The sequence below is a fragment of the Panicum virgatum genome, chromosome 5K (genome assembly GCF_016808335.1).
Source record: "Panicum virgatum strain AP13 chromosome 5K, P.virgatum_v5, whole genome shotgun sequence".
NCBI classification, from domain to species: Eukaryota; Viridiplantae; Streptophyta; class Magnoliopsida; order Poales; family Poaceae; genus Panicum; species Panicum virgatum.
The window spans coordinates 9,926,965-9,953,044 of record NC_053140.1 but is presented as its reverse complement, the minus strand read 5'-3'; the positions used below and the strand labels follow the sequence as shown (position 1 = coordinate 9,953,044).

The 26,080-nt window shown below is 46.8% G+C and overlaps 2 protein-coding genes and 1 long non-coding RNA gene across 4 annotated transcripts in view; 1 reads left to right on the top strand and 2 right to left on the bottom strand.

The window, feature by feature from the left end:
* Positions 1-26,080, top strand: part of LOC120706199 (rust resistance kinase Lr10-like) — a 31,473-nt gene continuing 5,393 nt past the window's right edge. Inside the window, exons 1-2 of the mRNA XM_039990786.1 lie at positions 1-7; positions 10,813-10,815. The gene's annotated coding sequence lies outside the window, so the exon portion shown is untranslated. The remainder of the gene's footprint in view (positions 8-10,812; positions 10,816-26,080) is intronic.
* Positions 18,453-19,511, bottom strand: LOC120706203. Its single transcript, XR_005688224.1, has 2 exons — positions 19,152-19,511; positions 18,453-18,905 (listed from the first exon to the last, which is right to left on the bottom strand). It is a non-coding gene; the product is annotated as an uncharacterized LOC120706203 (long non-coding RNA).
* On the bottom strand, positions 20,284-22,825 carry LOC120706198 (rust resistance kinase Lr10-like). Of its 2 annotated transcripts, XM_039990784.1 has the most exons (4): positions 22,463-22,795; positions 21,988-22,286; positions 21,713-21,900; positions 20,284-21,618 (listed from the first exon to the last, which is right to left on the bottom strand). In XM_039990784.1, exons 1-4 carry the CDS (start codon positions 22,562-22,564, stop codon positions 20,525-20,527), a joined length of 1,683 nt encoding a protein of 560 aa, XP_039846718.1. In that variant the 5' UTR covers positions 22,565-22,795; the 3' UTR covers positions 20,284-20,524. The 2 variants fall into 2 exon arrangements, with proteins under 2 accessions (XP_039846718.1, XP_039846719.1); XM_039990785.1 differs by having other exon boundaries at positions 21,988-22,825.

The following is a 26,080-nucleotide window of genomic DNA, read 5'->3' as shown; positions in this document are numbered from 1 at the left end:
CAGCATCGTTGGCCAAAAATACCCGTTTCTCCTGATCATCCATTTTATCTTATAGGCCGATTGATGGGACCCACGGACACCTTCTTGAATTTCACCCATCAATACTTTTGCTTATTTTTTATCGATGCATTTGAGCAAAACTCCATCAATCATCCGATAATACAAATTTTCTTCCAACATCACATATTTGATTGTTTGGAATCTGATCTGTCTATCTACTTTTTTGGAGGGATCCTTCAAGTAATCAACAATCTCCTTCCTCCAGTCATCGGCCGTTAATTCCAAGGCCATCACCCCTTCCATCGGCCAATACCCTGAAGCATGCTGAGCTAGCCGATTTGCATCATTGTTATGAAATTTTGGAACATGCTCAATGGTTACCTTCTTGAACTCTTTCAGCAATCGGAGACATTCTTCATGATATAATTGTAAAATATCATCTTTGCATTCATATTGTCCAATTAACTGATTAATTACCAGCATTGAATCTCCAAAAATTTCAACAACATCGGCTTTTATTTCTCGTAGTAATTGAATTCCTTTGAGAATAGCACAATATTCAGCTTGATTATTGGTTGCGGATGCCTCAATTGGAAATGAAAACTCAAAATTTATCCCCCGAGGGGAAATCAACACCACACCAATTCCAGAACCATTCCCACATGAAGATCCATCAAAGAATAAATATCTACCATGCTTAGCTCTGGCCCACAATGTTGTACGACAAAATCGGCTACGGCCTGACCCTTAACTGCTTTAGCCAATTCATATCTCAAATCAAATTCTGACAAGGCCAAAATCTATTTTTCTATTCTCCCATTTAAAATCGGCAACGAGAGCATGTATCTAATAACATCATCCTTGCTCGTGACAACACATTCAGCCGATAATAAATAATATCTAAGCTTAGTACAGAAAAAGTATAAGCAAAGACATAATCTCTCGATAGGAGAATACCTGGTTTCGGCATCCAGCAACCTTCTGCTCACAAAATATATAGCTCTTTCTTTTCTTTCAAATTCTTGAATAAGGGCCGATCCGATAGCACGCTCATCAGGCGATAAATATAATTTAAACGGCTTGTGCTTTTGGGGAGGAACCAACACTGGAAGATTTACCAAATAATATTTGATTTCATCCAATGCCTTCTGATGTTCCTCTCCCCATACAAACTCCTGATCGGCCTTCAACTTCAGTAGAGAGCTGAACGGATGAATTTTTCCATACAGATTAGATATAAATCTTCGAATAAAATTAATCTTGCCGATCAATGACTGAAGTTCAACTTTTGTCGTAGGGGCTTCGACTTTGTCAATGGCTAATATAGTCTTCTGACTAATTTCAATCCCTCGCTTATATACCATAAAACCCAAGAATTGGCCAGCCGACACACCAAAGGCACATTTATTCAGATTCATCTTCAAACCATGCCTTCTTGTGCATTCCAAAGCTCTATGCAGATCGGCCAAATGTTCTTAGTGCCCCTTTGACTTAACAACTACATCATCAATATATATTTCCACAATTTTACTGATGAGTTCATGAAAAATATAATTCATGGCTCTTTGATATGTGGCACTGGCACTTTTCAGTCCGAAGGTCATGACTACCCACTCAAATAAGCCAAGATGTCCTAGACATCTAAACGCAGTCTTGTGGATGTCTTCTTCTGCCATAAAGATTTAATTGTACCCAGCATTACCATTCATAAAACGGATCACCTTGTGCCCAGCAGCGGCATCTACCAATATATCGGCTATCGGCATAGGGTAACCATACATCGGCGTAGCCTTGTTGAGATCCTTGAAATCAATGCACACTCGTAATTTGCCATTCTTCTTGTAAATAGGAACCATATTATAAATCCATTCGGCATAACTACATTGCCGAATAAAATTAGCTTCAATTAACCATAATCTCGGTCTTTATATCTGGCAAAATCTTAGGATTGCATCGTCTTGCTCCTTGTTGATATGGCCGATATCCCGATTTTATAGATAAACGATGTTCCACAATAGATCTATCCAAGCCAAGCATCTCATAGTATTCCCAAGTAAAGCAATCTTTGTATTCCTTTAATAAACTGTTCAATTCTTGCTTGTATTCGGGATCCAGGTTAGCACTAATAAACATCAGCCTGGGTCTATCACCATCTTCGATATCAATTTCTTCTTGTAAATCGGCCGACGTAAACCCATGTCCCAACTTCCCTTCTTCTTCTAGGAACTCATCCATTAGAAACTTTCTAAAGAACCAACTGCTTGGATTGGTGCGGAACTATTACTGGCCGATTCATCATCGGCCTTAGCCTTAACATGCCAGATCTGCGATTTGACTCCCTTCTTGTTTAGAGTCTGCTCTTTTTCCTCCTCTATGATCTCCAACTGGCGCAGCCTTTGAACATGTCACTTTTGGGATCTGGACAAACCTCCTGGACACCATTGAGGCTGACTCGTGCGATCAGGTTCACGCTTTGGATCTCTTTGCATCGGCGGATAGTATTGCACTTTGTCATCGGCCATTTGTTCTAGCTGATCATGTGCAGGCACTCTTCTTCTAGCAAGGTCACGTAGCATGGTCCTGCCCCCCAGTCGATCATACACCGATACCTTTTTTCCTAGCCGATCATGCACGAGAGTGCGCTCACGTCGATAGGGTTCATCAATATGACGTGGCCTTTTATATGATCGGCTGCCTTGACCATTGCATTCGGGACAATCATATGCCGATGGCAATGTCAACCCTTCTTCCAAACAGTAGACAAAGAAAGGACACCTCCAATGTTCCTTCTGACGATGTTCCTCTTCTTCTCTGCGCTGCTGCCTTTCACGATCACGCTGAAACCTATTCAGCAACATTTGAGACGTAACACGCCTACGTGGCGCCGATGAACGTCCAGCATCCTCTTGTGAACCCTTCTCTTTGACTTCATCGGCCGTTATCTGCGCTTTGGGGTCAACAGCCCTAGATTTCTTGGCCGATGATGATGTCAAAACCTTGGCTTGAGAAGTACCTTTGTCTCTGGCCACATCAACCATGTTTGTGGCAAAAGAATGCCCGTCAATCTTCATCGTCTTCTTTGGAATCTCAAACTTCAACCTCCCTTGCTCGAAAGCCATCTGAATTTGCTGCCGGAAGATTTTGCATTCATTTATATCATGCGACGTGGCATTATGCCACTTGCAGTACTTCATATGCTTGAGCTCTTCTTCCGACAGGATCTTGTGATATGGCTTCAACTTGATTAACCCTTCCGACAATAACAAGACAAAGATCTTGTCGGCTTTAGTGATGTCAAACCCATATGACTCAGGCTCTTTCTTTCCAAATGGACACGTCACCGGCTTCTTGCTATTTTGTATCCACTCGGCCGATGCGACCATTTCTTGCTCCTCTTCAGAATTATCATTAGCAGAATATTCCACATAGTTTATCTTTTTTCTGAAAAGGCTTCTTGGACTCATAGGATCGAGTCTCTCCTGACATCCTGGCTGCAATCTGGCTAATGCTGTCAAATTCTTGAGACGCATACTTGTCTTTAATGTGTGGCAAGAGTCCATTAAATGCTACCTCTGCCAACTACTGATCGGACAAAACCAAACTGTAGCATCGGTTCTTGACATCTCTGAACCTTTGAATGAAAGCAGCAACCGATTCACCGTTTCTCTGCCTTAAACCAGTCAAATCGGTCAACTTCAATTTAGTAATCCCAGAGTAGAAGAATTAATGAAATAGTCTTTCCAAATCGGCCCAATATAATATGGAGTTTGCTGGCAAAGTGGTGAACCAAGCAAAGGCCGATCAAGACAAAGACAAGGAGAATAAACGAACTCTTAGTGCATCATGGTTGCCCGCTTCTCCCAACTGTAGAAGGAACCTGTTAATATGTTCCATTGTAGAAACTTCTCCCTGCCCCGAGAACTTTGTGAAGTCGGGCATCTTGTACTTGTGTGGGAGAGGAATCTGATTGTAAGCCGGAGGCTAGGGAGTCTTGTACATAACAGATTGTTGCTTTGGCCTCAAGCCAAACTGCCCTCTCATCACTTTAGCTATTTTTGTACACCAATCAACTTGCTGATCAACTACTGGCATCTGTTGAGGAGAAGCCATGCTTGCTGTATTGGTCATCATCGCAAGCTGTTGTGGTGTATGCATCATCGGCTGTCCAGCCGATTGCATCTGTTGTACCTGCTAGGGCACCCGACTAGGTGTCTGCTGAGTCATCGTCGACTATGGAACTGATGGACTAGCCGATTGTTGATCAGTAGATTCCATGTATGGTATACTGACACACTGTATCTGTCCAGTTGCCTGATTGTGGAAAACCCAGTTGACTCCCTTCTAATGAGGAGATTGCAAAATCAACACTTCTGAAGGAGACTGGGGCTGAAGCAGGCTAGCAAGACGCTGCTGTGGGGTCATCAGTGGTGGTGCCGATGCATTAGCTTGCGCAGTCATCTGTGGGCTCCATGTTCCTTGCGCATTCAGCTGTGTTGTCGATGCATCCTGCTGAGTACCCATCTGCTGGGTGGCCGATGGATCAGGCTGAGAGGTTATCGGCTGAGAAGCCGATGCATTAAACTATGCTTTGACTGGTGTGGTAAAGAAATCTGGGTGCATACCATACCCAGTCATCGGATCCCACCCTTTGGGGAATCCAGATGCAGATCCACCCTGCATGGCTATAGGGATGGATGGAGTGGTCGTGTAAACAGGAGTTGTCGTAGCTGCAGATGTTGTAGTAGTAATTTGTGGTGGCACCTGACTGTTATTCGTTCCTGCCTGGCTATTTTGAGCCGACAGAGCTGCTCCCATAGACACTTCCAAAGGAACATACTGCATCTGATCTGGCTGTATATAACAAGGATCCATACACCCTGGAAACGTGCCTTCAGCGAAAGTTTTTACCACTGCGTTGTGCACCGTATTGCACATAACTGTTGCACTCTTGAGGAAAGCTTGTGCTACAGCTTGGCCAACCGCGTCCATCATCTTGTTTTCACGTTGAGTTTCTGTCAATGGCTGGAAAGATGGAAGATTAAACTTCTTGATCACCTCACCAGATCTGGTGATGCTGTACAACTTGAGGCATTCACATTTAAACTTTTCCACCAACTCTTCATATTCCTTCCTTTGTTCTTTTTTGAGCTTGTCTTCAGGAATAGGAATCTGGTTTTCTTCATTGACCTCAGATTTATCAGTGAGTTCCACCATGTTGAAGCTTTTTGTCCCACCGGGCGAGCCAAAAGATGTGTTGATGAAAAAATCAACAAACTAGAATCCGAGGGCAAGTGTTCACCAAGCTCCGGAAAGTCAACCAAGCGTGCTAGTCAATTTGACCTGAAATTGACAAGGAGATAAATAAAGTCAAATTCGAGAGTGTATCGGTTAGGATTCTGAATATCTCTCACACAGGCGTATCGGCAGGCTTTGTCGATACAGTAGACGACAAAAAAATATTGAATATAAGCGTGTAATAAACGAGCGCGTCGGCAGGATCAGCCGATGCACTAAACGACAAAACCGGCTTGAGATAGCTGATTGGATGTATCTAACAAAATCTAAGCTATGAATGTGTAACTCAGATGATGTAAACTAAAAATAAATCTAAACTCTTGAGAGAACGAAAGCACGGAGAGTTTTTGTTTGCTGGAGACACCAACTTACAAAGACAAGGTTCAGTACGCGACAACGAGTAGAAAACAAAGCTACTCTCATCCACCCCCAGAACAGACCCAACAAAAGGGGAAAAATAGTTCAACGCACACAGTCTAAGCAGGGGGGAAAGTGGAAACATCCTCCAAGCTGGCTTCGCGTAATCGTTGGCGCAGCCCAGTCCTCGCTCCGACACTGTCTTCACGCTTTTCCTCCACGATGTAGTGAGCACGCGCGGTCAGCCCACCATGGCTGCACCTCTCAGAGCTGCTGGAGCCCATTGTGAAGCTTGTTCAATAGAACCTCCATCTCCCTCCTCGCCTCCACCGACAAAAGCTGGATCCAGTGCTGAAGAAAACCAAAAGCCCTGTGAGCAATGTGTTTTGGATGGTTCACCAAGGTGTTTGTAAACACCCAGTCATTCCTGGTACGCCAAAGCGCCCAGCTCACGCCTGCAAAAATGAAAATAAGCAAACAGTTTTGCTTGGACCCTGCTGGCCCTAGCATCTCAGCTTGGAAATTTTCTATACTGATCGGCACACTCCACCACTGTAGGCTGTCCCTCACCCAGCACCAAACAAAAACAGCAATCGGGCACCTAAACAATAGGTGGCTGATGTCTTCCTGTTCACCACAAAGTTTACACCCGATCTACCCATCCCATTTTCTCTTTTTTAGTTGGACCGTAGTCTGGAGCCTCTCATGCCACGCCATCCATAGAAAGATCTGGATTTTCAGGGGTAGTTTCGAGGACCAGATCTCCACCATCCTGAGATCAACACATCCGGGGTCGATCATGAACCTATATAAGGATCTGGCTGAGAAGATTCCATTTTTGCTCAATCTCCACACTACCCTGTCACAGTCATCTGTCAGAGTTGCCATCTCCAATTCGGTTTGTAGGAGAGCAAATTCCTCTTGTTCTACCTGCCCAAAACGCCTCCTGAATGTTAACCTTTTCTTTCTAGAGATCACCGCTTCCACAAATACTTCTTGCTCCCAGCAGATTTGAGGAATGTTGAATACTCTACCCTGCCTGTGATGAGTGAATTGTCAACCGTGCGGTGTGATCGTGCGCTTGGTCTTTGGATTGCAGGTACACGGGCGTCGAGTGTCGACGGTGAGCTGCCGTGGAGGAGCTCAGGCTGGGCGTCAGCTGTGGCGTCCACTCCTGAATCGAGGGCGCGAGCGGCGATGGAAGGCGGGTTTCTTGGTTTGTGCCACAAAACCAAGGAGGCGGACGGCGGTTGAAGACGCCAAGTCGTGGAGGCACGGGCGTCGGTCTCGGGACTGGTGGAGGCGACGGGTGTCGACGGCGTCTAGGGCCTCGCTGCGGGCGAGGAGGTGACGGGCATCGGGCGGCGTCCAGGGCCGTCAGAAGGCCGAGGCAGGAACGGCGTCTAGGGCCACGGCGTGGAGGCGGGAATCTTCCCGCGCGAGGAGTTTTGGCTGTTTTCTCAAAACCGGCCACCTACCCGGGTTTCACGGACCTTCCAAAACCGTGGACCAGATCTTCATCAAGATGGCGGCATCGTGGAGAAGACTTCATTCCGAAGAAAGAACCTCAGCCGTCAGATGGGATCGTATACAGGGGGATATTGCAGACCAACCGGTCTGACCGGTCCCTGGCACCGGTCTGACCGGTCTAACCAACCGGTCTGACCGGTCTAACCAACCGGTCTGACCGGTCCATGGAACCGGTCTGACCGGTCTCCGCGGGTATAAATACACCTTCACTTGTATTAGGTTAGTGAGGCTTTTGTAACTTGTCCGTGGATTGCTTGTTCCTCCAGGCCGCCGCCCCTGTGTCTCTCTCCTCCTGTTCTTCTCTTTAGAATAGGATTTGCTTATTGATTCGTGAGACTTTGTATTGGATTTGGTTGGGAAAGGGGGCCCTCTCCTCCTTGTGCCCTCTGGGCTTTTGAATCAATCCAATCTCGTCCCTCTTGTGCTCTTTTGTGATGGATTTTTGTTTCGTTTTTAGTGCACATGATCGTGATGGTTCATAGAGCTCTTTGTAGTGATTCCCGTACCCCTAGCCTCGTCCCAAATCCTCTGGAATCACGAGTTCTCACAAATTGAAGTTTTTGAGTTCTTGAGAAAACCCCAATCCTTCTTGATCTTCCCTTAAATTCTCAAGTTTCTTTGATCTTTTGGGAAAGATCTCTTGGGGATATGTTCGCAGGTTAGTTGCGGAGGTATCCTCCAAGTTTCACTGGATTTGGACTTCGTTTGCTCGAGATTCTTCTTTTGAAGTCTTGTTCACGGGTTTTTCTGGGTGGCACCGGTCAGACCAGACAACAAGACCGGTCAAGACCTGTTCAGGCCACCACCGGTCAGACCGGTCCATTGCATCGGTCAGACCGGTCCAGGCAGTCGAGTTCTGTGATTTGCATCGTATTGACTCTTTTGCTTCCGCGTAGCTTCCTAGGACTTTTCTCAAGGAGATAGCTGGTCCATAGCTACTCTCTCGCCCTAGGTTTGAGGGCTTGTGGTGATTTTTGGGATATAGGCCGATGGATCGATTTCGAAAAAAAATTGATCGGCTCCCATTCACCCCCCTCTGGTCACTAGTTTCGGTCCCTCAATTGGTATCAGAGCTTGGTTGAGGTTTTCAGTACCTTAACCGATTCGAAAACCACTTGCCGACCATGGTGAGTCTTGGTAAGATCCCCTTGTTTGCCGGCGAGGACTATGCTTATTGAAAGGTGCGTATGCGAGCCTTCTTGCAAAGCATGGGAGCCGAGGTTTGGGAGATTACCAGGAACCAGGCTTACGAGGTGCTTGCCATTCGGACCAAACCTCTTCAGGTGTCCGAGCATGAGGCTAACGCCAAGGCTGTCAATGCCTTGTTCGCTGGCATTTCTCGTGCGGAGTTCTCACGCGTCCAGGGTTTTCAGGAAGCCCACAAAGTTTGGACGTGCCTTGAGAACTACCACGAGGGCACACCTTAGGTGAAGGCCAGACTGTTCGAGACTCACCGGCGTGAATATGAGAACTTCACATAGGGGCCGGGTGAGAGCATTGGCGACATGTTCAATCGGTTTCAATCGATTGTGAACAAGGTCAATGCTAACAGATCTACTGATGTCCTTGAGTACACAGAGCATGAGAAGGCCCTCAAGCTGCTCTACGCACTTGACCGCTCTGTGTGGGATCTCAAGGTGAACACCATCATTGAGTCTGCTGGCTACGAGACTCTGACCGTGAACGAGCTTTTCAGCAAGCTCAAGGCCACGGAGGTGGATAACCAGACATGAGCCAAGCTCAATGGTGCCCCTCCTTGAAAGAGCATCACTCTTGTGACTGGCCCAGGTGGATCGAGCTCTAACGCTAACTCTGCTCTTGGTCTTTCTCTTGCCTCTTTGCCTTCTATTACAGATGAGCAGCTGGAGACGCTGGGCGATGACGACTTGTGCCTCCTCATCAGTAAGTTCCAGCGTGTCTACCACAACAGGCAGAGGAAGAAGAACCCCGGGTGCTACAACTGCGCGATTTGAACAACTTCATCGCCGATTGCCCCAAGAAGTTCGGCGGCGGCCAGAACAACCACTTCGACTACTACCGCCACCGCGACCGCGATGAGGGAGGCTCCAACAAGGAGCGTCGGCGCCACAAGCACCGCATTCGTGACCGGGGAGGACGCTTCGACAAGGAGTCGCTCAAGAAGCGCTTCCAGAACAAGGCCAAGAAGCAGGAGAAGGCCTTTCTGGCTCAGCTCAGCGACCTCGACAAGAGCTCCGATACCGACCGCTCTTCTTCACCGACCTCCGATGACGACGACAAGAAGAAGAAGAAGCGGGACAAGAAAGCCACTGGCTTCATCGGCCTATGCTTGGCGGCCGGTCAGCGCAAGGGTTTCTGCACCATGGCGGGCGAAGCCGATGGTGCTCGAGCGTCTTCAGGTGGACATGCTACACCGACGCACGCCGACTCTTCTCCTGGATCTGAGAGTGATTCAGAGGTAAACTCCACGATCAACCTGCTAGATACAGAGGTTAGGGAGTTGTACGCCGCTCTCGACAATCAGAAAAGGCTGCTTAAGGAAGCAGCTAGAGAGCGTAGAAAGCATAGGGCTGAGCTGGCTTGTGCTAGGGAGAAATCTAGTGAGGATCAGTGCGTTGGCTGCATATCTCACATGAATGATCTTGTTGCTCTCCGTGCCAAGCATGATGAGAACGTTGCGAACTTAGATGTTGCTAAGACTACGCTTGCTGGACGTGTCTCATGAGCTCGCTAAGGCCAAGCATGAACTAGAACTGGTTAAGGACGCTCCTATTGTTAGCGATGTGCTTGAATGTGATGAGTGTCCCATCTTTAAGTCCGATCTAGCTTCGTTGCAGTCCAAGTTTGCTACTATTATGTGCGAGCTAGAGGAGATAAAGTCTAGGCCAGTTTTGCTTGGTGCTTGCAAGCTTTGTCCCACGCTTAGGTCGGAGCTAGATGAGAAAAACACTTTGATTAAGTCTTTGGGGAAGACTAAAGTTGTGGAGTCTAGCTCACCTATTGATTGTCATGTTTGCCCTGGTTTAATCTCACATTTGGATAATCTTGCGATAGAGAAAGCCAACCTGGAGAATGAGAATACCTATCTTAGGGCGATTCTTAGTTGGGTTTCTGCTAGTGAGCCGCAGTTGGGCATGATGATCAAACAGTTTAAGCGTGGTGATGGGTTAGGGGTCGGTTACACATACACAAAGTCAGACTTTGACAAGTTGTATGGTAAGATCAGCAAGGCTGCTGGAAACACTGCTAGTACGAGCACACAGCCTTCGCTTGTTGATCCCGTGGATGGTGTGCTAAAAGAACCACAAAAAGCACCTCCACAGAAGCAGGTTTTGGTTCCAAAGCCCAATGAGCTGAGGAATCCCCTCGATGCGCTCCCTGCTGCCACAGCCCAGGTTGTCCAGAAGAAGGGGGCTGCTCCTCCCTATCCGCAGGCTAGGCCTCCACCTCCCAAGAGAGAGGTGAGGTACCACTGTGAGTACTGTGACAGAGAGGGTCACTTGGAGGAGTTTTGCTTCAGGAGGAAGCGGGCTGTGAGGCGTGAGCAGGAGAGACGGAACTCGAACATGTACTCTGCTCGGGTACATGGTCCTCCTCGGCGTGATGGTAGGCAAGTTGCTAGGGCACGCCGTGTAGGTGGAGGTCAGGGAGACGGTGGTGGTTACCGTGCTCCAGTGGGTGGTCGCTTTGCCGGTCGTGCTCCTGGTCGTTTTCAGTACGGCTATGGACCACGGGACCGAGGTTTTGGAGGAGGTTACGATGCACCACGCTTTCCTCGCAGTGGTGTTCGTCAGTCACGCGGTAGACGGGACGGGGGATACGCTTTGCCTGGTTTTGCTAACCCTTCTGTAGAGCAAATGACTCGATACTGGTTTGCTTCTCACTTTGCTAACCCCAGTGTTGAGACATTTGCTCACCCTTTGTCTCACTACTGATGTGCAGGTTGGAGGCTTGGAGAACAGGTGGATCATGGACTCTGGTTGTTCACACCATATGACCGGGAATGACAAATGGTTCTCCAGCCTCACCCCGATATGCTCAAAGGAGTACATTGTGTTCGGAGATAATGGAAGAGGAAAGGTATGTGGACTTGGCGCTGTTCGAGTTTCTGATCGCTTTACCCTGAGAGAGGTTGCTTTGGTTTCGAACCTTGGGTTCAATTTGCTCTCTGTTTCGCAACTTCTTGATGAGGGGTTTGAGGTTCGCTTCAAGGAGCGTTGTTCGTGTGTTTTGGATTCCAAAGGAGATTTGGTTTGCCGGATTACACCTCGCGATCGGGTTTTCTTGGTTGACTTCTCGGGACTCCTCTTGGCCCTTCTCGTTGCTTGTTGGCTGGTCCTTCTTCTGATTTGTGGAAGTGGCATAGGAGACTTGGACATTTGAGTTTCGATTTGTTGTCGAGACTTAGCTCACTTGGCCTAATCCGAGGATTGCCCAAATTGAAGTTTGAAAAGGACCTTATTTGCCATCCGTGTCGCCACGGGAAGATGATTGCTACTTCACACCCGCTTGTTAATCAGGTGATGACCGCTCACCCTGGAGAGTTGCTACACACGGACACAGTTGGTCCTTCTAGGGTGATGTCTGTTGGTGGGAAGTGGTACGTTCTTGTGATCGTGGACGACTTCTCTCGCTATTCTTGGGTCTTTTTCATGAGAACCAAGGATGAGGCTTTCGAGTTTGTTCGAGACTTGATCTTGTGGTTGAAAAATGAGCTACCCTAGGCTATGCGAGCGATTCGCACTGATAATGGCACGGAATTCAAAAATGCTCATTTTGACACTTTTTGCAGTGATCAAGGGCTTGAACACCAGTATTCTTCTCCCTACACTCCACAGCAGAATGGAGTTGTAGAGCGAAAGAATCGGACGCTGGTTGAGATGGCGAGGACGATGCTCGATGAGCATAGGACACCTCACAAATACTGGGCTGAGGCGGTTAACACCGCTTGTTATGTGTCCAACCGCATTTTCTTGCGTGCTTTCATGCCAAAAACTTCTTATGAGTTGCGATTTGGACGCCAGCCCCGTGTTGATCATCTCAGAGTTTTCGGTTGCCGGTGCTTTGTGCTGAAAGATGCAAATCTTGATAAGTTTGAGTCTCGCTCGTCTGACGGCATTTTTCTTGGTTATGCTTCTCACTCTAGAGCGTACCGTGTGCTGATTATTGATACTAACATCGTCAGAGAGACTTGTGAAGTCACTTTCAACGAGACTGCACTGTGCAATTCTTCTGTCTTTGAAGTTGCAGGAGATGATGAGCTCGGCACCTCTATCTTTGAAGATGAGGAGGAAGAAGCTGCGGAGGGCGAGGCTGAGGCTACCACGCGTGCTGTGGACCCAGTTGCCTCCGCCACGAGCTCGGACGATGATGACGGCCCCGATCCGACTACGTCTACTTCACGGGGGCCGATCGAGGAGGTGACTCAGGCTTCACTAGCTGCACCTGAGGAGCCACCAGACTTGGTTGAGGAGGAGGCGATTTCGACAAGGGAAGCACCGCGACACATTCAGCGTCGTCATCCACCTCAACAGATGCTAGGTGACCTCAATGAGCGAGTCACACGGTCCAAGGTAACAAGTATCGCTGGCTTTGCTCATTCAGCGTTTGTTGCCTCTTTTGAGCCCAAGGATATTGGACACGCTCTTTCTGATTCTAATTGGGTCAATGCTATGCATGAGGAACTTGAAAATTTTGAAAGAAATCAAGTTTGGGTTTTAGTCGAGCCTCCACCTACTTGTAATCCCATCGGAACGAAGTGGGTTTTCAAAAACAAGCAGGGTGAGGATGGGTTGGTTGTTCGAAACAAGGCTCGTCTTGTTGCCCAGGAGTTTTGCCAAAAAGAAGGGATTGATTTTGAGGAAACTTTTGCCCCTGTTACTCGTTTGGAAGCGATCCAGATTTTTCTTGCATTTGCTGCTTCTATGGGTTTTAAAGTTTTTCAAATGGAAGTTAAATTTGCCTTCTTAAATGGTTTTATCGAAGAAGAGGTTTATGTGAAATAACCCCCTGGTTTCGAAAATCTCAAGTTTCCAAACCGTGTTTATAAACTTCAGAAAGCACTTTATGGTTTGAAACAGGCACCTAGAGCTTGGTATGATAGACTGAAAATATTTTTGTTGGCTCGGGGCTTTAAAATGGGATGTGGATAAAACTTTGTTCCTCATGCGATCTGGCACTGATTTTTTATTAGTTCAGATATACGTGGATGATATTATCTTTGGTGGCTCTTCTCACGCTCTTGTCTCCAAGTTTTCTGAGCAGATGTCCAGGGAGTTCGAGATGAGCATGATGGGTGAGCTGCAGTTCTTCCTCGAGCTGTAGATTAAGCAAACTCCTCAGGGCACTTTCATCCATCAAGCCAAGTACACCAGGGACTTGCTGCGGAAGTTCGACATGAGTGACTTGTCACCTTGGCCGACTCTGATCAGCACTTCGACGGCGCTTGATGAGGACTTGGACGGTGAGGCGGTGGACCAGAAGGAGTACAGGAGCATGATCGGCTCTCTCCTGTACCTGACGGCGACGCGGCCGGACATTCAGTTCGGCGTCGGCCTCTGTGCGCTGTATCAGGCTTCGCCGCGCACCTTCCATAGGCAGGTGGTGAAACGCATCTTCAAGTATTTGAAATTCACCCCTGAATTTGGTCTTTTGTACTCTGCTGATTCTTCTCTGGTTTTGGTGGGCTTTTCTGATGCCGATTTCGGTGGGTGTCGGTTGGATCGCAAGTCGACATCCGGCACTTGTCAATTTCTCGGTACATCTTTGGTGTCTTGGTCCTCTCGCAAGTAGGCTAGTATAGCTCTTTCTTCCATAGAAGCTGAGTATGTTGCCACTGCTAGCTGCTGCTCCCAGATACTTTGGATGAAACAAACCTTGCAGGATTATGGTTTGAGTTTCGGTAGGGTTCCCATTTTTGTAGACAACATGTCAGCTATTAGCATTGCAAAGAACCCTGTCCTACACTCCAGAACCAAACACATAGATATCCGGTTCCATTTCCTGCGAGATAATCATGAGAGAGGACACATAGACCTGATCCATGTCCCTTCAGAGAGGCAAACCGCAGATATCCTCACCAAACCGCTAGAGCAGGATACTTTTGCTCGCTTGCGAGGGGAGCTTGGGGTTTGTTACCCCTTTTGATCGCTGACTTTTCTTTGGTTAGCTTTGTAGGTTTTGTTTGCTCTTCTCTTTGTTTTCTAGGATTGGTAGTTGCATTGTGCATATGCATTGTACATGTTTGTATTTTGCATTGCCTCACTTGCACTAGCATTCTTGTATACATTGCTATGATCCTCTAGTGCCTGCTAGTGTGAGTTGATAAATTTGATCATGTATAGCTTGCTCCACTGTGTATATAACATCATCTGAGTTAAGCTATTTTGATTTGAAAATCTGAAAACATGATCACCCTGTCTTGGCTACTAGCATGTTAGTGCGTGTTGATATGCTTTGCTATCTTATTCATGCTAGTGTAGCTTTTTGTTCAGCAATTCATACTTGAAATGATCTAAATCTAATAAAATTGCTTGAACTGTTCTTGAAATGGATTGAAAAGATCCAGGTGGGATTGCTTGTCGCACTGATCGAGTTTTCGGGACGGCTCACTTTGCACTTGTGAGAACCCGGGCAAGGCTGTGCATGACTGAAACGAGTGCCTTAAGCTTCTGATTGTCTTTGGCATGGGCTTGGCCTCGTTGCTAAGTAAATTATGACAAGCTTTCAACCCCTGGCATTAAGAGTTGCTTGACATAATTTGATTAAAAAATGAATATTTGCAACATGCTTTGGCTAGTTTGGCTCACATGTATGAGTATGATTAGCACAGCTTTCCTTTCCCTACTTGTTAGTGATAGATCATGGATGATGCTTTTATTTCTCCTAAACTAAACTTGCCTAGCTCTAGACTGATTTGATATACCCTGTTGAGCTAGATGCAGGTCTTGTTTATGGATGCACACGTGCTTGTGACTAGATGTTGCTCATATCATTGTATCCCTGAATGCTTTCACTTACACCTCTTGCATTGCATTTTTTGCATAGCATCTGTTCAGGGGGAGTTTCAGCTTCAGGCGGAGCTTTAGGTCTTTTTAGACTTGATGTGTGCATGTGCCAATAAGGGGGAGAATTTGGGAGAAGTGATCGAACAAGGGGGAGACTTGTTTGATTTTTGAAAAACTTGTTGTGCACAGGGCTTTGAGAGTGCATCATTTTGTGAGAGTTGCACGTGTGAAGGGAAAATGCATTTTAGGGGGAGTTTCTGCTTTGGTTGTGGCTCCTGGTTTCCTCGTTTTCCCTCTGCTTCTTGCATGACTGCGTCGAGTGTTACCTCTGTCTTTGAGGAGTCATGTTTTGGCTTTTGATCGATTGCGTCGAGCCGTTGCCCTTGTCTTAGGGAATCGATCTGTGCTTGAGTAAGTGACTATTCTTGACTTTCTGAGCTTTTTGTCACTTGCTTGAGTTCTTCACTTTCTTGCTTCTATTTTATCACTTCTCTGTTTTCAGGTGGTGTGTTGACAATGCACTCATCAAGGGGGAGATTGAGGAATGTTGAGTACTCTATCCTGCCTGTGATGAGTGAATTGTCAACCGTGCGGTGTGATCGTGCACTTGGTCTTTGGATTGCAGGTACACGGGCGTCGAGTGTCGACGGTGAGCTGCCGTGGAGGAGTTCAGGCTGGGCGGCAGCTGTGGCGTCCACTCCTGAATCGAGGGTGCGAGCGGCGACGGAAGGCGGGTTTCTTGGTTTGCGCCAAAAAACCAAGGAGGCGGACGGCGGTTGAAGACGCCAAGTCGTGGAGGCACGGGCGTCGGTCTCGGGATTGGCGGAGGCGACGGGCGTCGACGGCGTCTAGGGCCTCGCTGCGGGCGAGGAGGTGACGGGCGTCGGGCGGCGTCTAGGGCCGTCAGAAGGCCGAGGTGGGAACGGCGTCTAGGGCCACGGCGTGGAAGCAGGAATCTTCCCGCGCGAGGAGTTTTGGCGGTTTTCTCAAAACCGGCCACCTACCCGGGTTTCATGGACCTTCCAAAACCGTGGACCAGATCATCAAGATGGCGGCATCGTGGAGAAGACTTTGTTCCGAAGAAAGAACCTCAGCCGTCAGATGGGATCGTGTACAGGGGGATACTGCAGACCAACCGGTCTGACCGGTCCCTGGCACCGGTCTGACCGGTCTAACCAACCGGTCTGACCGGTCCATGGAACCGGTCTGACGGGTCTCCGCGGGTATAAATACCCCTTCACTTGTATTAGGTTAGTGTGGCTTTTGTAACTTATCCGTGGATTGCTTGTTCCTCCAGGCCGCCGCCCCTGTGTCTCTCTCCTCCCGTTCTTCTCTTTAGAATAGGATTTGCTTATGGATTCGTGAGACTTTGTATTGGATTTGGTTGGGAAAGGGGGCCCTCTCCTCCTTGTGCCCTTTGGGCTTTTGAATCAATCCAATCCCGTCCCTCTTGTGCTCTTTTGTGATGGATTTTTGTTTCGTTTTTGGTGCACATGATCGTGACGGTTCGTAGAGCTTTTGTAGTGATTCCCGTACCCCTAGCCTTATCCCAAATCCTTTGGAATCATGAGTTCTCACAAATTGAAGTTTTTGAGTTCTTGAGAAAACCCCTATCCTTCTTGATCTTTCCTTAAATTCTCAAGTTTCTTTGATCTTTTGGGAAAGATCTCTTGGGGATATGTTCGCAGGTTAGTTGCGGAGGTATCCTCCAAGTTTCACTGGATTTGGACTTCGTTTGCTCGAGATTCTTCTTTTGAAGTCTTGTTCACGGGTTTTTCTGGGTGGCCCCGGTCAGACCGGACGGCAAGACCGGTCAGACCGGTCAAGACCTGTTCAGGCCACGACCGGTCAGACCGGTCCATTGCACCGGTCAGACCAGTCCAGGCAGTCGAGTTCTGCAATTTGCATCGTATTGACTCTTTTGCTTCCGCGTAGCTTCCTTGGACTTTCCACAAGGAGATAGCTGGTCCATAGCTACTCTCTCGTCCTAGGTTTGATCGGCTCCCATTCATCCCCCTCTGGTCGTCGGTTTCGGTCCCTCAAAGATTCTGAACAGATTGGGGTATCTCAACTTTAAAGGGCCGCCTCCACTCCAGCTGTCAAGCCAAAATCTTGCACTGATTCCATCCCCAACAAGTATGTCTCTTCCAAATTTATACCATTCTTTAATTTTTTGGAGCCCTGCCCAGAAAAACGAGCCACCTCTAGTCTTCTTTTGGAAAATGCTCTGCTGCCCCAAGTACTTCTTCCTTAAGAGTCTGATACAAGGGCTGTCATCTCGCAATGTTACCTGCAGTTATATCCAGTGGCCATATGACATGACAGTGTTACCTGCAGAAGCATGACTGAATGAAAATACCCTCTCTCTATAGCATGCAGTACGCAGACATAAAAAAGCTTATCCAACATCCATCATGCTTCTCTAGATCTCCATATCAAATGAAATGGACACACAGTCATAAACCACATGAGCCTGGAGATGCTCGCCTCAATTAAGATCAACTTGCCAATAATTTTCTTCTATTTCTGGCCTTTCTCCATAGGATAGGCATGGCATGCATATCCTTGTCATAGAAACATCTCGTTATCTAGCTAGATTACAAGAATGTCTAGTAGCCAAGTCATAGAAAAAGAAATTCACCCGTAATGACAGACGACATCACGATCGCAAAGGTTATGTCTTGGAATGAGACGCCTTGGCCCATAGTTGAGGGCATCACTGGTCAGTCAAAGCGACTACGGCTGATCTGTTTCCATGCAGCTGCATCTGAATAGTAGCTTTCACATATGCCGTGCCCGCTAGGTCAAATACTAATTTTCAGTCCACCTGCTGCCGGGAGGCTGCTCTGCAGCAACGCGTGCATGGTGCTCAATCAGGAAAACAACTGCAACAATAGGGATGGTGCCAAGACTTGCGAACCCACCACTGACTCGGTGTCGATCCTCATCCGATGTGCTTAGACGCCTGCAGCTACATCTTCGACAGTAGCTCGAGCACTGTGTGTTCAATTGCAGTCAAAATTCATCCCAATCCATTAGTAGCTCACATTTCAGGACTCGCGTGACCTGATCAACAAGTCCTCATTGTTTAACTGCCGCTTCGCATGATACGGGGCATTTCGACTGTGCATCCTAGCTGAATTCCTGACCCATGTAAAGGACAAGATGAACACCTTACTGGAATGTGCAGAGAGGAGTGGTACACATATGGAAGGGTGCAGAGATCATGTCAACAAGTTTTCGGAATTTAATGAAATGCTAAATTGGGAATTTGGAACTCAAATCTGATGCAATATGTTTCTAGTGTATTACATGGTGAAGACCGGCGGCAACTCTCGTCTCAGGACTCAGGAGGATAATACAGTGGAATGCTAAAACATTAAATGATAGTGCTAAGCATCAATATTTGTGCATTAAGCATAGCTGCCAAATACTCGAGGGAAGAGAAAACAATGTGACCTCAGAGATCTTTTTTAGGAAACTACACAATCACTGTATCACACACTGACAACCTGAGCTTAGTATGACAGGCTACAGAGATGGACACACATTTGTCTTCATACATTTAAGACACACAGAAACAAAGTATTTCACTCATCCTTCCATATCACGTTCAGTTCGGACGAAGCCACTTCAGGAAGCATCTCCTCGTCACAGAAGAACGGCCTCGGGGCATTTGCAGAGCGCCCGCACCCCTTGGAGCATCTCTATGACCTCGCGCCGATCACAAGGCTTCATCTGGATGCACCAGAGCCCAACGATCAAGATCAACTGCCAATAATTTTCTTATGTTTCTGACCTTTCTCCATAGGATAGCATGGCATGCGTATCATTATCATTGTCAGAGCATCTCCAAGAGACTAGCAATAATTCTAGCTATTTAGAGATTATGAAACTAGCCAAAAACATAAAAAGCCATCTAAACTGAGTGGTAAACCAACAGACTCTCAAAAATCTGTATATTACAGTGCTAATGGGCCCCACATGTCATACTTCTTGTCTTCTTCCTTCCCACCTCTGCATCCTGCCGCCCTACCTCTGCATTCCGCCGCTCGCCGCCCCGGCCGCCCTCACGCCAGCCTCCAACGGGCCCGCCGCAGCCTCCGCTCGCCGCCCCGAGCCGCCTTGCGTTGGCCTCCAACGCGCCGTTCTCCGATGGCATGAGGCCACGGGGAGGAAGCGCCGGCGGAGGGAGGAGAGGCGCCGACGCGGGAGGCCCGGCAGAGGAGGACGGGTGAGGCCGAGAGCGTGATGGCTAGCGTGCGGCGCTAGCAAAAAATGCTAAAGGGCAGGTGAAGGATGGCGAGCGCGGATAGATAGCGAGGAGGATGTCGTAGGTGTTGGATAGAGTTTTTTCTCCTTTTCTATTTTTAGCCACCGGAGGCAGAATATAAAAGCTGTTGGAGATGCTATCGTACAAACATTTCATAATCTAGCTAGATCACAAGAATGTCATAGTAGCCAAGTCATAGAAAAAAATCCACCCGCAATGACCGACGACTACCTCACAATCTCAAGGTTATGTCTTGGAATGAGACGTCTTGCCCCATAGTTGAGGGCATCACTGGTCAGTCAAAGCGATATGCCGTGCGGCTGCATCTGAATAGTAGCTTTCACATATGCCGTGCCCGCTGGGTTAAATACTAACTTTCATTCCACCTGCCGCCGGGAAGCCGCAGCAACGCGTGCCTGGTGTTCGATCAGGAGAAGAACTGCTGCAATAATAGGGATGGTGCCAACTGCCAAGACTTGCGAACCCACCACTGAGTCGGTGTTCCTCATCCAATGTACCTAGACGCCTATAGCTACATCTTCGAGAGTAGCTCGAGCGCTGTCTGTGTGTTCAATTGCAGTAAAAAAATCATCCCAATCCATTCGCTCACATTTCAGAACTTGCATTGCGTGACCTAATCAACAAGTCCTCATTGTTAACGGAGGCATTTCGACTGCGCATCCTGAATTCCTTACCCATGTAAAGGAGAGAGGAGTAGTACACACGTATATGCAAGGGTGCAGAAATCATGTCAACAAGTGTTAGGAATCTAGTGAAATGCTAAATTGGAAATTTGGAACTGAAATCTGGTAACTCTTGCCACAGGAGGATAATACAGTGGAATGATAAAACATTAAATGGCAGTACGTGATGCTAATAAGCATCAATATTTCTGCATTATATTAAGCATAGCTGCCAAATACTCATGAGGCAAGAGAAAACAACTTGTCCCCTCAGAGATCTTTTTAGGAAACTACACAATCCTGTCTAACACACTGACAACCCTGAGCTTAGTATGACAAGCTACAAACGGACAAACATATGTCTTCATACATGCATTTGAGACACGCAGGAACAAAGTATTTCACTCATCCTCCTCCTCAATCACGTTCAGTTCGGAGGACAGAGAGTACGGAGCCACTTCAGGAAGCATCTCCTCGTCACAGAAGAACGGCCTCGGGGGCATTTGCAGAGTGCCCGCATCCCCTTCGAGCATCTCTATGACCTCGCTCATGGTCGGCCGATCACAAGGCTTCATCTGGATGCACCAAAGCCCAACAACGCAGATCTTCTTCTCCAACTCGTGCATGTCGACATCTTCACTAATCTCCCCAACCTGCTCCCCGGTCAATTGGCCATACACCAGCGATGGGTAGTACGCCTGGCTGGAGCTCCCAGCATGCGGGTCAGCGTTCCTGCGCCCTCCGGCCATCTCCAGCAACAGCATCCCGAAGCTGTACACGTCGGACTTGCTGGATATGGCGCCGAAGCTCCGTGACACCATCTCCGGAGCTATGTAGCCGATCGTTCCCCGCATAGCGCTCAGCGGCACGAAGCTGTTATCCCTTGGGAACAGCTTGGCGAGCCCAAAATCAGCAACTTTTGGGACGAAGTTGCTGTCGAGAAGGATGTTGTGCGGCTTGATGTCGAAGTGTATGATCTGCATGTCACACCCCTGGTGCAGGTAGTTGATACCTCTAGCAATGCCCAGGGCAATGTCGTTGAGCTTGTCCCACGAGAAGCTCTTCTCTGACGAGAAGATGTACTTGTCGAGAGACCCACGGGGCATGAACTCGTAGATGAGTGCCCTGACCGTTTCCTCGGAGCAGAACCCGATGAGGCGCACCACATTAACATGGTGGATCTTGCCAATGGTGGCGACCTCGCTGATGAACTCTTCTCCGTTGCAGCTGGAGCTGCCCAACATCTTGACAGCAATGGGAACGCCGCCTGGCAGCAGCACACCCTTGTATACGGAGCCATAGCCTCCTTGGCCGAGCTTCTCTCTGAAATGGCCTGTGATCGCAATGATGTCTGTGTAGGCGTATCTCGTTGTTACAAGCATTTGCTGCATTCGTAGAAACTTCTCGACTGCATCGATGGTTATTCTTGTTTTCCAGTATCTATGGGCAAGGAAGGCAAACAATGCTAGTGGCACCAATATGTACCTGATAAGAACTGCATAGAAACCAAGGTTGTGTATGTGCAAAAAATGATTTAGCGGGAATGTTTTAATACAATAGAATGATGCTTGGGTATCTAAAGTGAGTACCATGAATAAACTGGAGAACCAACATAGCAACCGGTAGTGTTGTACTGATGATGTTGCGGAGAAAAGATGCCGCACGATTAGCTGACATAAATTGCTCAGTAACACAGTACCAGAAATCTAGATCAATTGTAAGAATGTCCGAAGTCCGATGCTTGGTGCCATCGTTACGAAAATTATAACGAAATACACTGCAAGATCATGCATAGCATAGAAAGGAATTACATTGGGAACCAAATAACGCATTTACCCTTCGCATATAATGATCAGATACTCACCGCTTCGACTCTGCGAGGCAGTCTCTGATGTTCCGACCAGCCTTAAAAGGAAATCGAAGAGCGAATCCTTTCCTCATGTGCTTAATAACATCTATATAGCTTCCCTCAAAAACATTTGAATAGCTTTCATTCTCAGGCATCGTCTCTGGACCGCCCAATGGAGTCATAGCCAGGAAACCGCATGAGGGCGCAAAATACTCAGCTTCGACGGCAATATAGTCGGGCCTTATTGACACGTAGATGAAAGAATCTGCTGTGCTCAGGCATTTGACCGGCCATGAATCATTGTACTTTATTTCCTGCGAACAATTCATAAAGGTAGCCCATGGACCACTCCAGGTTGGGTACAGCTCAATGCTGCCATGTGACTTGCCATAGTAGTGATGATGATAATAATAAGGTCCGTAATCCCACCGCGGAAGGGGGCAACTATTTTGCATGCCCAAATTGACGTCAACAACCAAGAAGTAAGAACCTGTGTAGTCGATGCCAAGCACGTTGTATGTTCCACTGCCGATGCGGATCGTAGCACTGGTCTCCGTGCAAACCAGCTCGTACGATTGAACACCACACCCATGTGGATCACCTTGCCGACGGAAGGGGTATGATACGTTGCTCAAACCACCGCAGGAGAAAGGAGGACAAACAACATGATGCCGCCCCCCTACATCTGCAACAAGAACTGCAAACACAGATAATAATACAGATAAGGCTCGCAGGGAAGTAGTAGTAGAGCCATGAGATGTCGCAGACATCGCCACGGCACAGGAAGGTTCGTGCTACACAGAATGGCAAACCAACGAATGAGGGCAAAGATGAGTGGGTAGCAGCCGAGGAGCAATCAATCACTATTTGTGCGAGAAAAATGAGGTCTTGTTTAGTTACTTTCAAAATTTTACAAGATTCTCCATCACATCAAATTTTTTAACACATGTATGAAATATTAAATATAATTAAATAAAATAACTAATTACACAGTTTGTCTATAATTTGCGAGACGAATCTTTTGAGCCTAGTTAATCCATGGCGGGACAATAATTACTAAATACAAACGAAAATGCTACAGTATTTTACACCCAAAACTTTATGCATCTAAATAAGGCCTGAATATACTGGCACTACATGTTTGTGATGCCACTAACTTTTGACTTGCTGGTCTTTCTTTTCCGTTTCTCTTCTTTGGTCCGCATGCGCATGGCCCCTTTGACGGACCGAATGGCACTACATGATTGTGGATATGCCACTGACTTTTGACGTGGTAGTGTCTTTCTTTTCCGTTTCTCTTTTTTGGTCCGCATGGTCCCATAAAAAATGGGACTAAAGAGGAACAAACAAGTTTAACGGTTCAATTGAGGTAGGAGTATAATATTATTTTTTTAATTCGGACAAACAAATTCCACCGCAAGAAATTTTGCCAGCTAAACTACCTTCAATCAGCCTGTTATGTAAGTTTTACTCCTTAGTGGGAAATAACACACCTGGTGTGTGTTTTAAAAATATGCATCCTTAGCGGCATGATATGAATTTTCCGCAGGCTACAGAACCAGAGCAGGCATCAGGCCACCAGCAAATAAATACAAATGAAAAAATAATTCATTAATATTGGTTGTAGAAAATAAAAAAATTCAAAGATTGTAAGAAAAATACTGTCCTGGCCACCCTGCGCATGACTGCGTCGGGCAGGGTGACCAGCTCCTCGCCCCCGCGCAGGCCACGGCAGCCCCGGCCCGCGTGCCCGCGCCACCGCCATCGATGCAGCTCTACTCCCTTTCTCTGAGGTCTTGTTTAGTTGGTAAAAAGTTGTTGGTTTTGGTATGTAGCACATTTCGTTGTTACTTAACAAATAATGTTTAATTATAGACTAATTAGGTTTAAAAGATTCATCTCGTGCTAATTAGTTAGACTGTGTAATTAGTTATTTTTTCAACTGCATTTAATGTTTCATGTATGTGTTCGAACATTCGATGTGACGGGTACTGTAGAAATTTTTTTAGAAATTAAACAGGGCCTGAGTCTCTCTCTCTCACTATGGCACGTGTCGCCCTGGGCACGAAAAATCGAGAACCGAGGACCGAACCGAAAAAACCGAGAACCGGAGCCGAACCGAACCGAAACTGAGAATTTCGGTTCATTTCGGTTCCTGATTCTCAGGTGTAATCATCTAGGCCCTTAAGGTTTGTTTCGGTGATTAATGACAACCATTATTGTGACTAATGAGTTTGTGCAGCTTAATGAAATATTATCGCTCATTAGATCATATGTTAAAGAGGCCCCTAAATTTCATCATGCAAAAAGGTGATCTTAGTATTCAACTCAAGTATATAACAAGACTAAGGATCTTTCTAGTCCTAAGTGTCGCAAGGATGAGAAGGACACTTAGGTTAGTATAGGTTTTATAGTTTTGTAGAGATCGCACTATTAAGAGGGGTTAAGGCCAAGTAACTTGAGCATGGACATGGTCAATCAAAAATGGATGCACACTATGGTCACTCAGGTTCTTAGAAGATCAAATAAGTGGTTTTTAACTTATATCTCAAGAATATTTGGATTTCATTTCAAGACTCAAATCAGAAAAGGTAAAATCAGAAAAAGTCTATACACCGGTTTAACCGACGACTCCAATTTTCTATACGTTGGTTAAACGCAGTTATTAGAGTCTGGACAAGTACATACACCGATTAAACCGACGATATTTGAAATCAACGTCGGTGCAGTTGTCCAGAACGTTGGTTTTTCCAGGGATTTCTAAGATTATACTCACCGGTTAAACCGACGATATTTGAAATTAACGTCGGTGCAGTTGTCCAGAACGTTGGTTTTTCTAGGGATTTCTAAGGTTATACTCACCGTTTAAACCGACGATATTTGAAATTAACGTCGGTGCAGTTGTCCAGAACGTTGGATTTTCCAGGGGTTTCTAAGGTTACACTCACGGGTTAAACCGACGATGGATTTGAGTTAGCGTCGGTGCAGTTGTCCAGAGAGTTGGTTTTTCAGTTGATCAGTGGACAACTACACTCACCGGTTAAACCGATGATACGTCGATTAAATTGCCCGAGTTGTAACGGCTAGTTTTCCAAATGGGCAGTTTACATTCATCGGTTAAACCGACGATAACTTTTGGAGGACCGTCGGATTAACCGGCGATGCGTACTTTTCTGGCAGCTTTTCTCCAACGGCTCTATCCGCGTGAGCTGCCTATATATACCCCTCCAATGAGTCATTTTGAAGTCTCTTGACACCAGGCAACATTCATACACTCATACTATTGTTGAGAGCCACCTTGAGCTTCATATTCCACTCATTTGACCATTCAATCATTCAAGAAGCAAGACTAAGGACTTGAGTAGAGAGAAGCTTGTGTGCATCCATTCTTGGTGATCGGTTCTTGCTCAAGTGAAGGCCCTAGCTTGTTACCCTTGGTGATTGGCAGCACCTAGGCGATCTTGGTGATTGAGGTGTTTCTTCCGGAGCTTGCCAAGTTGATTGTGGGAGCCCAAAAAAGTGTGTACGTGGCTTGAGCTCCACCACGCGCGGGATGGTGAATGGAGACTCTTAGTGAGCACCCTCGTCTCGGTGACTTGGGAGGTGACAAGACTCTTAGTGAGTGTCACAATGTGGATTAGGGATGTGTGCCAACACATCGACACCACGGGAAAAAATCCGGTCGTCTCTTGCCCACTCTTTACTTTCAAGCACTTACTTTCATGCAATTATTCATGTGCTTGACCTTAGAGATCATAACTTAGCTCTACCTTGCTTAGTTTCATATCTTGTTGTATTCTTTATAGTTTGTGTAGTTTGCTTAGTTAGCCGGTTGGTGAATTAAGCCTTACTAGTATTGCATAGGTTAAGGTTGCTTAATTTTGTTTTAGAAATTTGAAAAAGGCCCAATTCACCCCCCTCTTGGTCCATCGATCCTTACATCAGGAACCGAAGTACTCGGTTCGGTATCGGTTCCTAAGTCGGTTAACCGAAGAACCGATACATTCAGCCCGCGAAAGCATAAACCTGGCCTGTAATGCTGTGGAGAGCAATTTTTTTAAATGATAGATGTTTTGGCCTTGATTTCCTTATGAGAAGCTAAACTTGG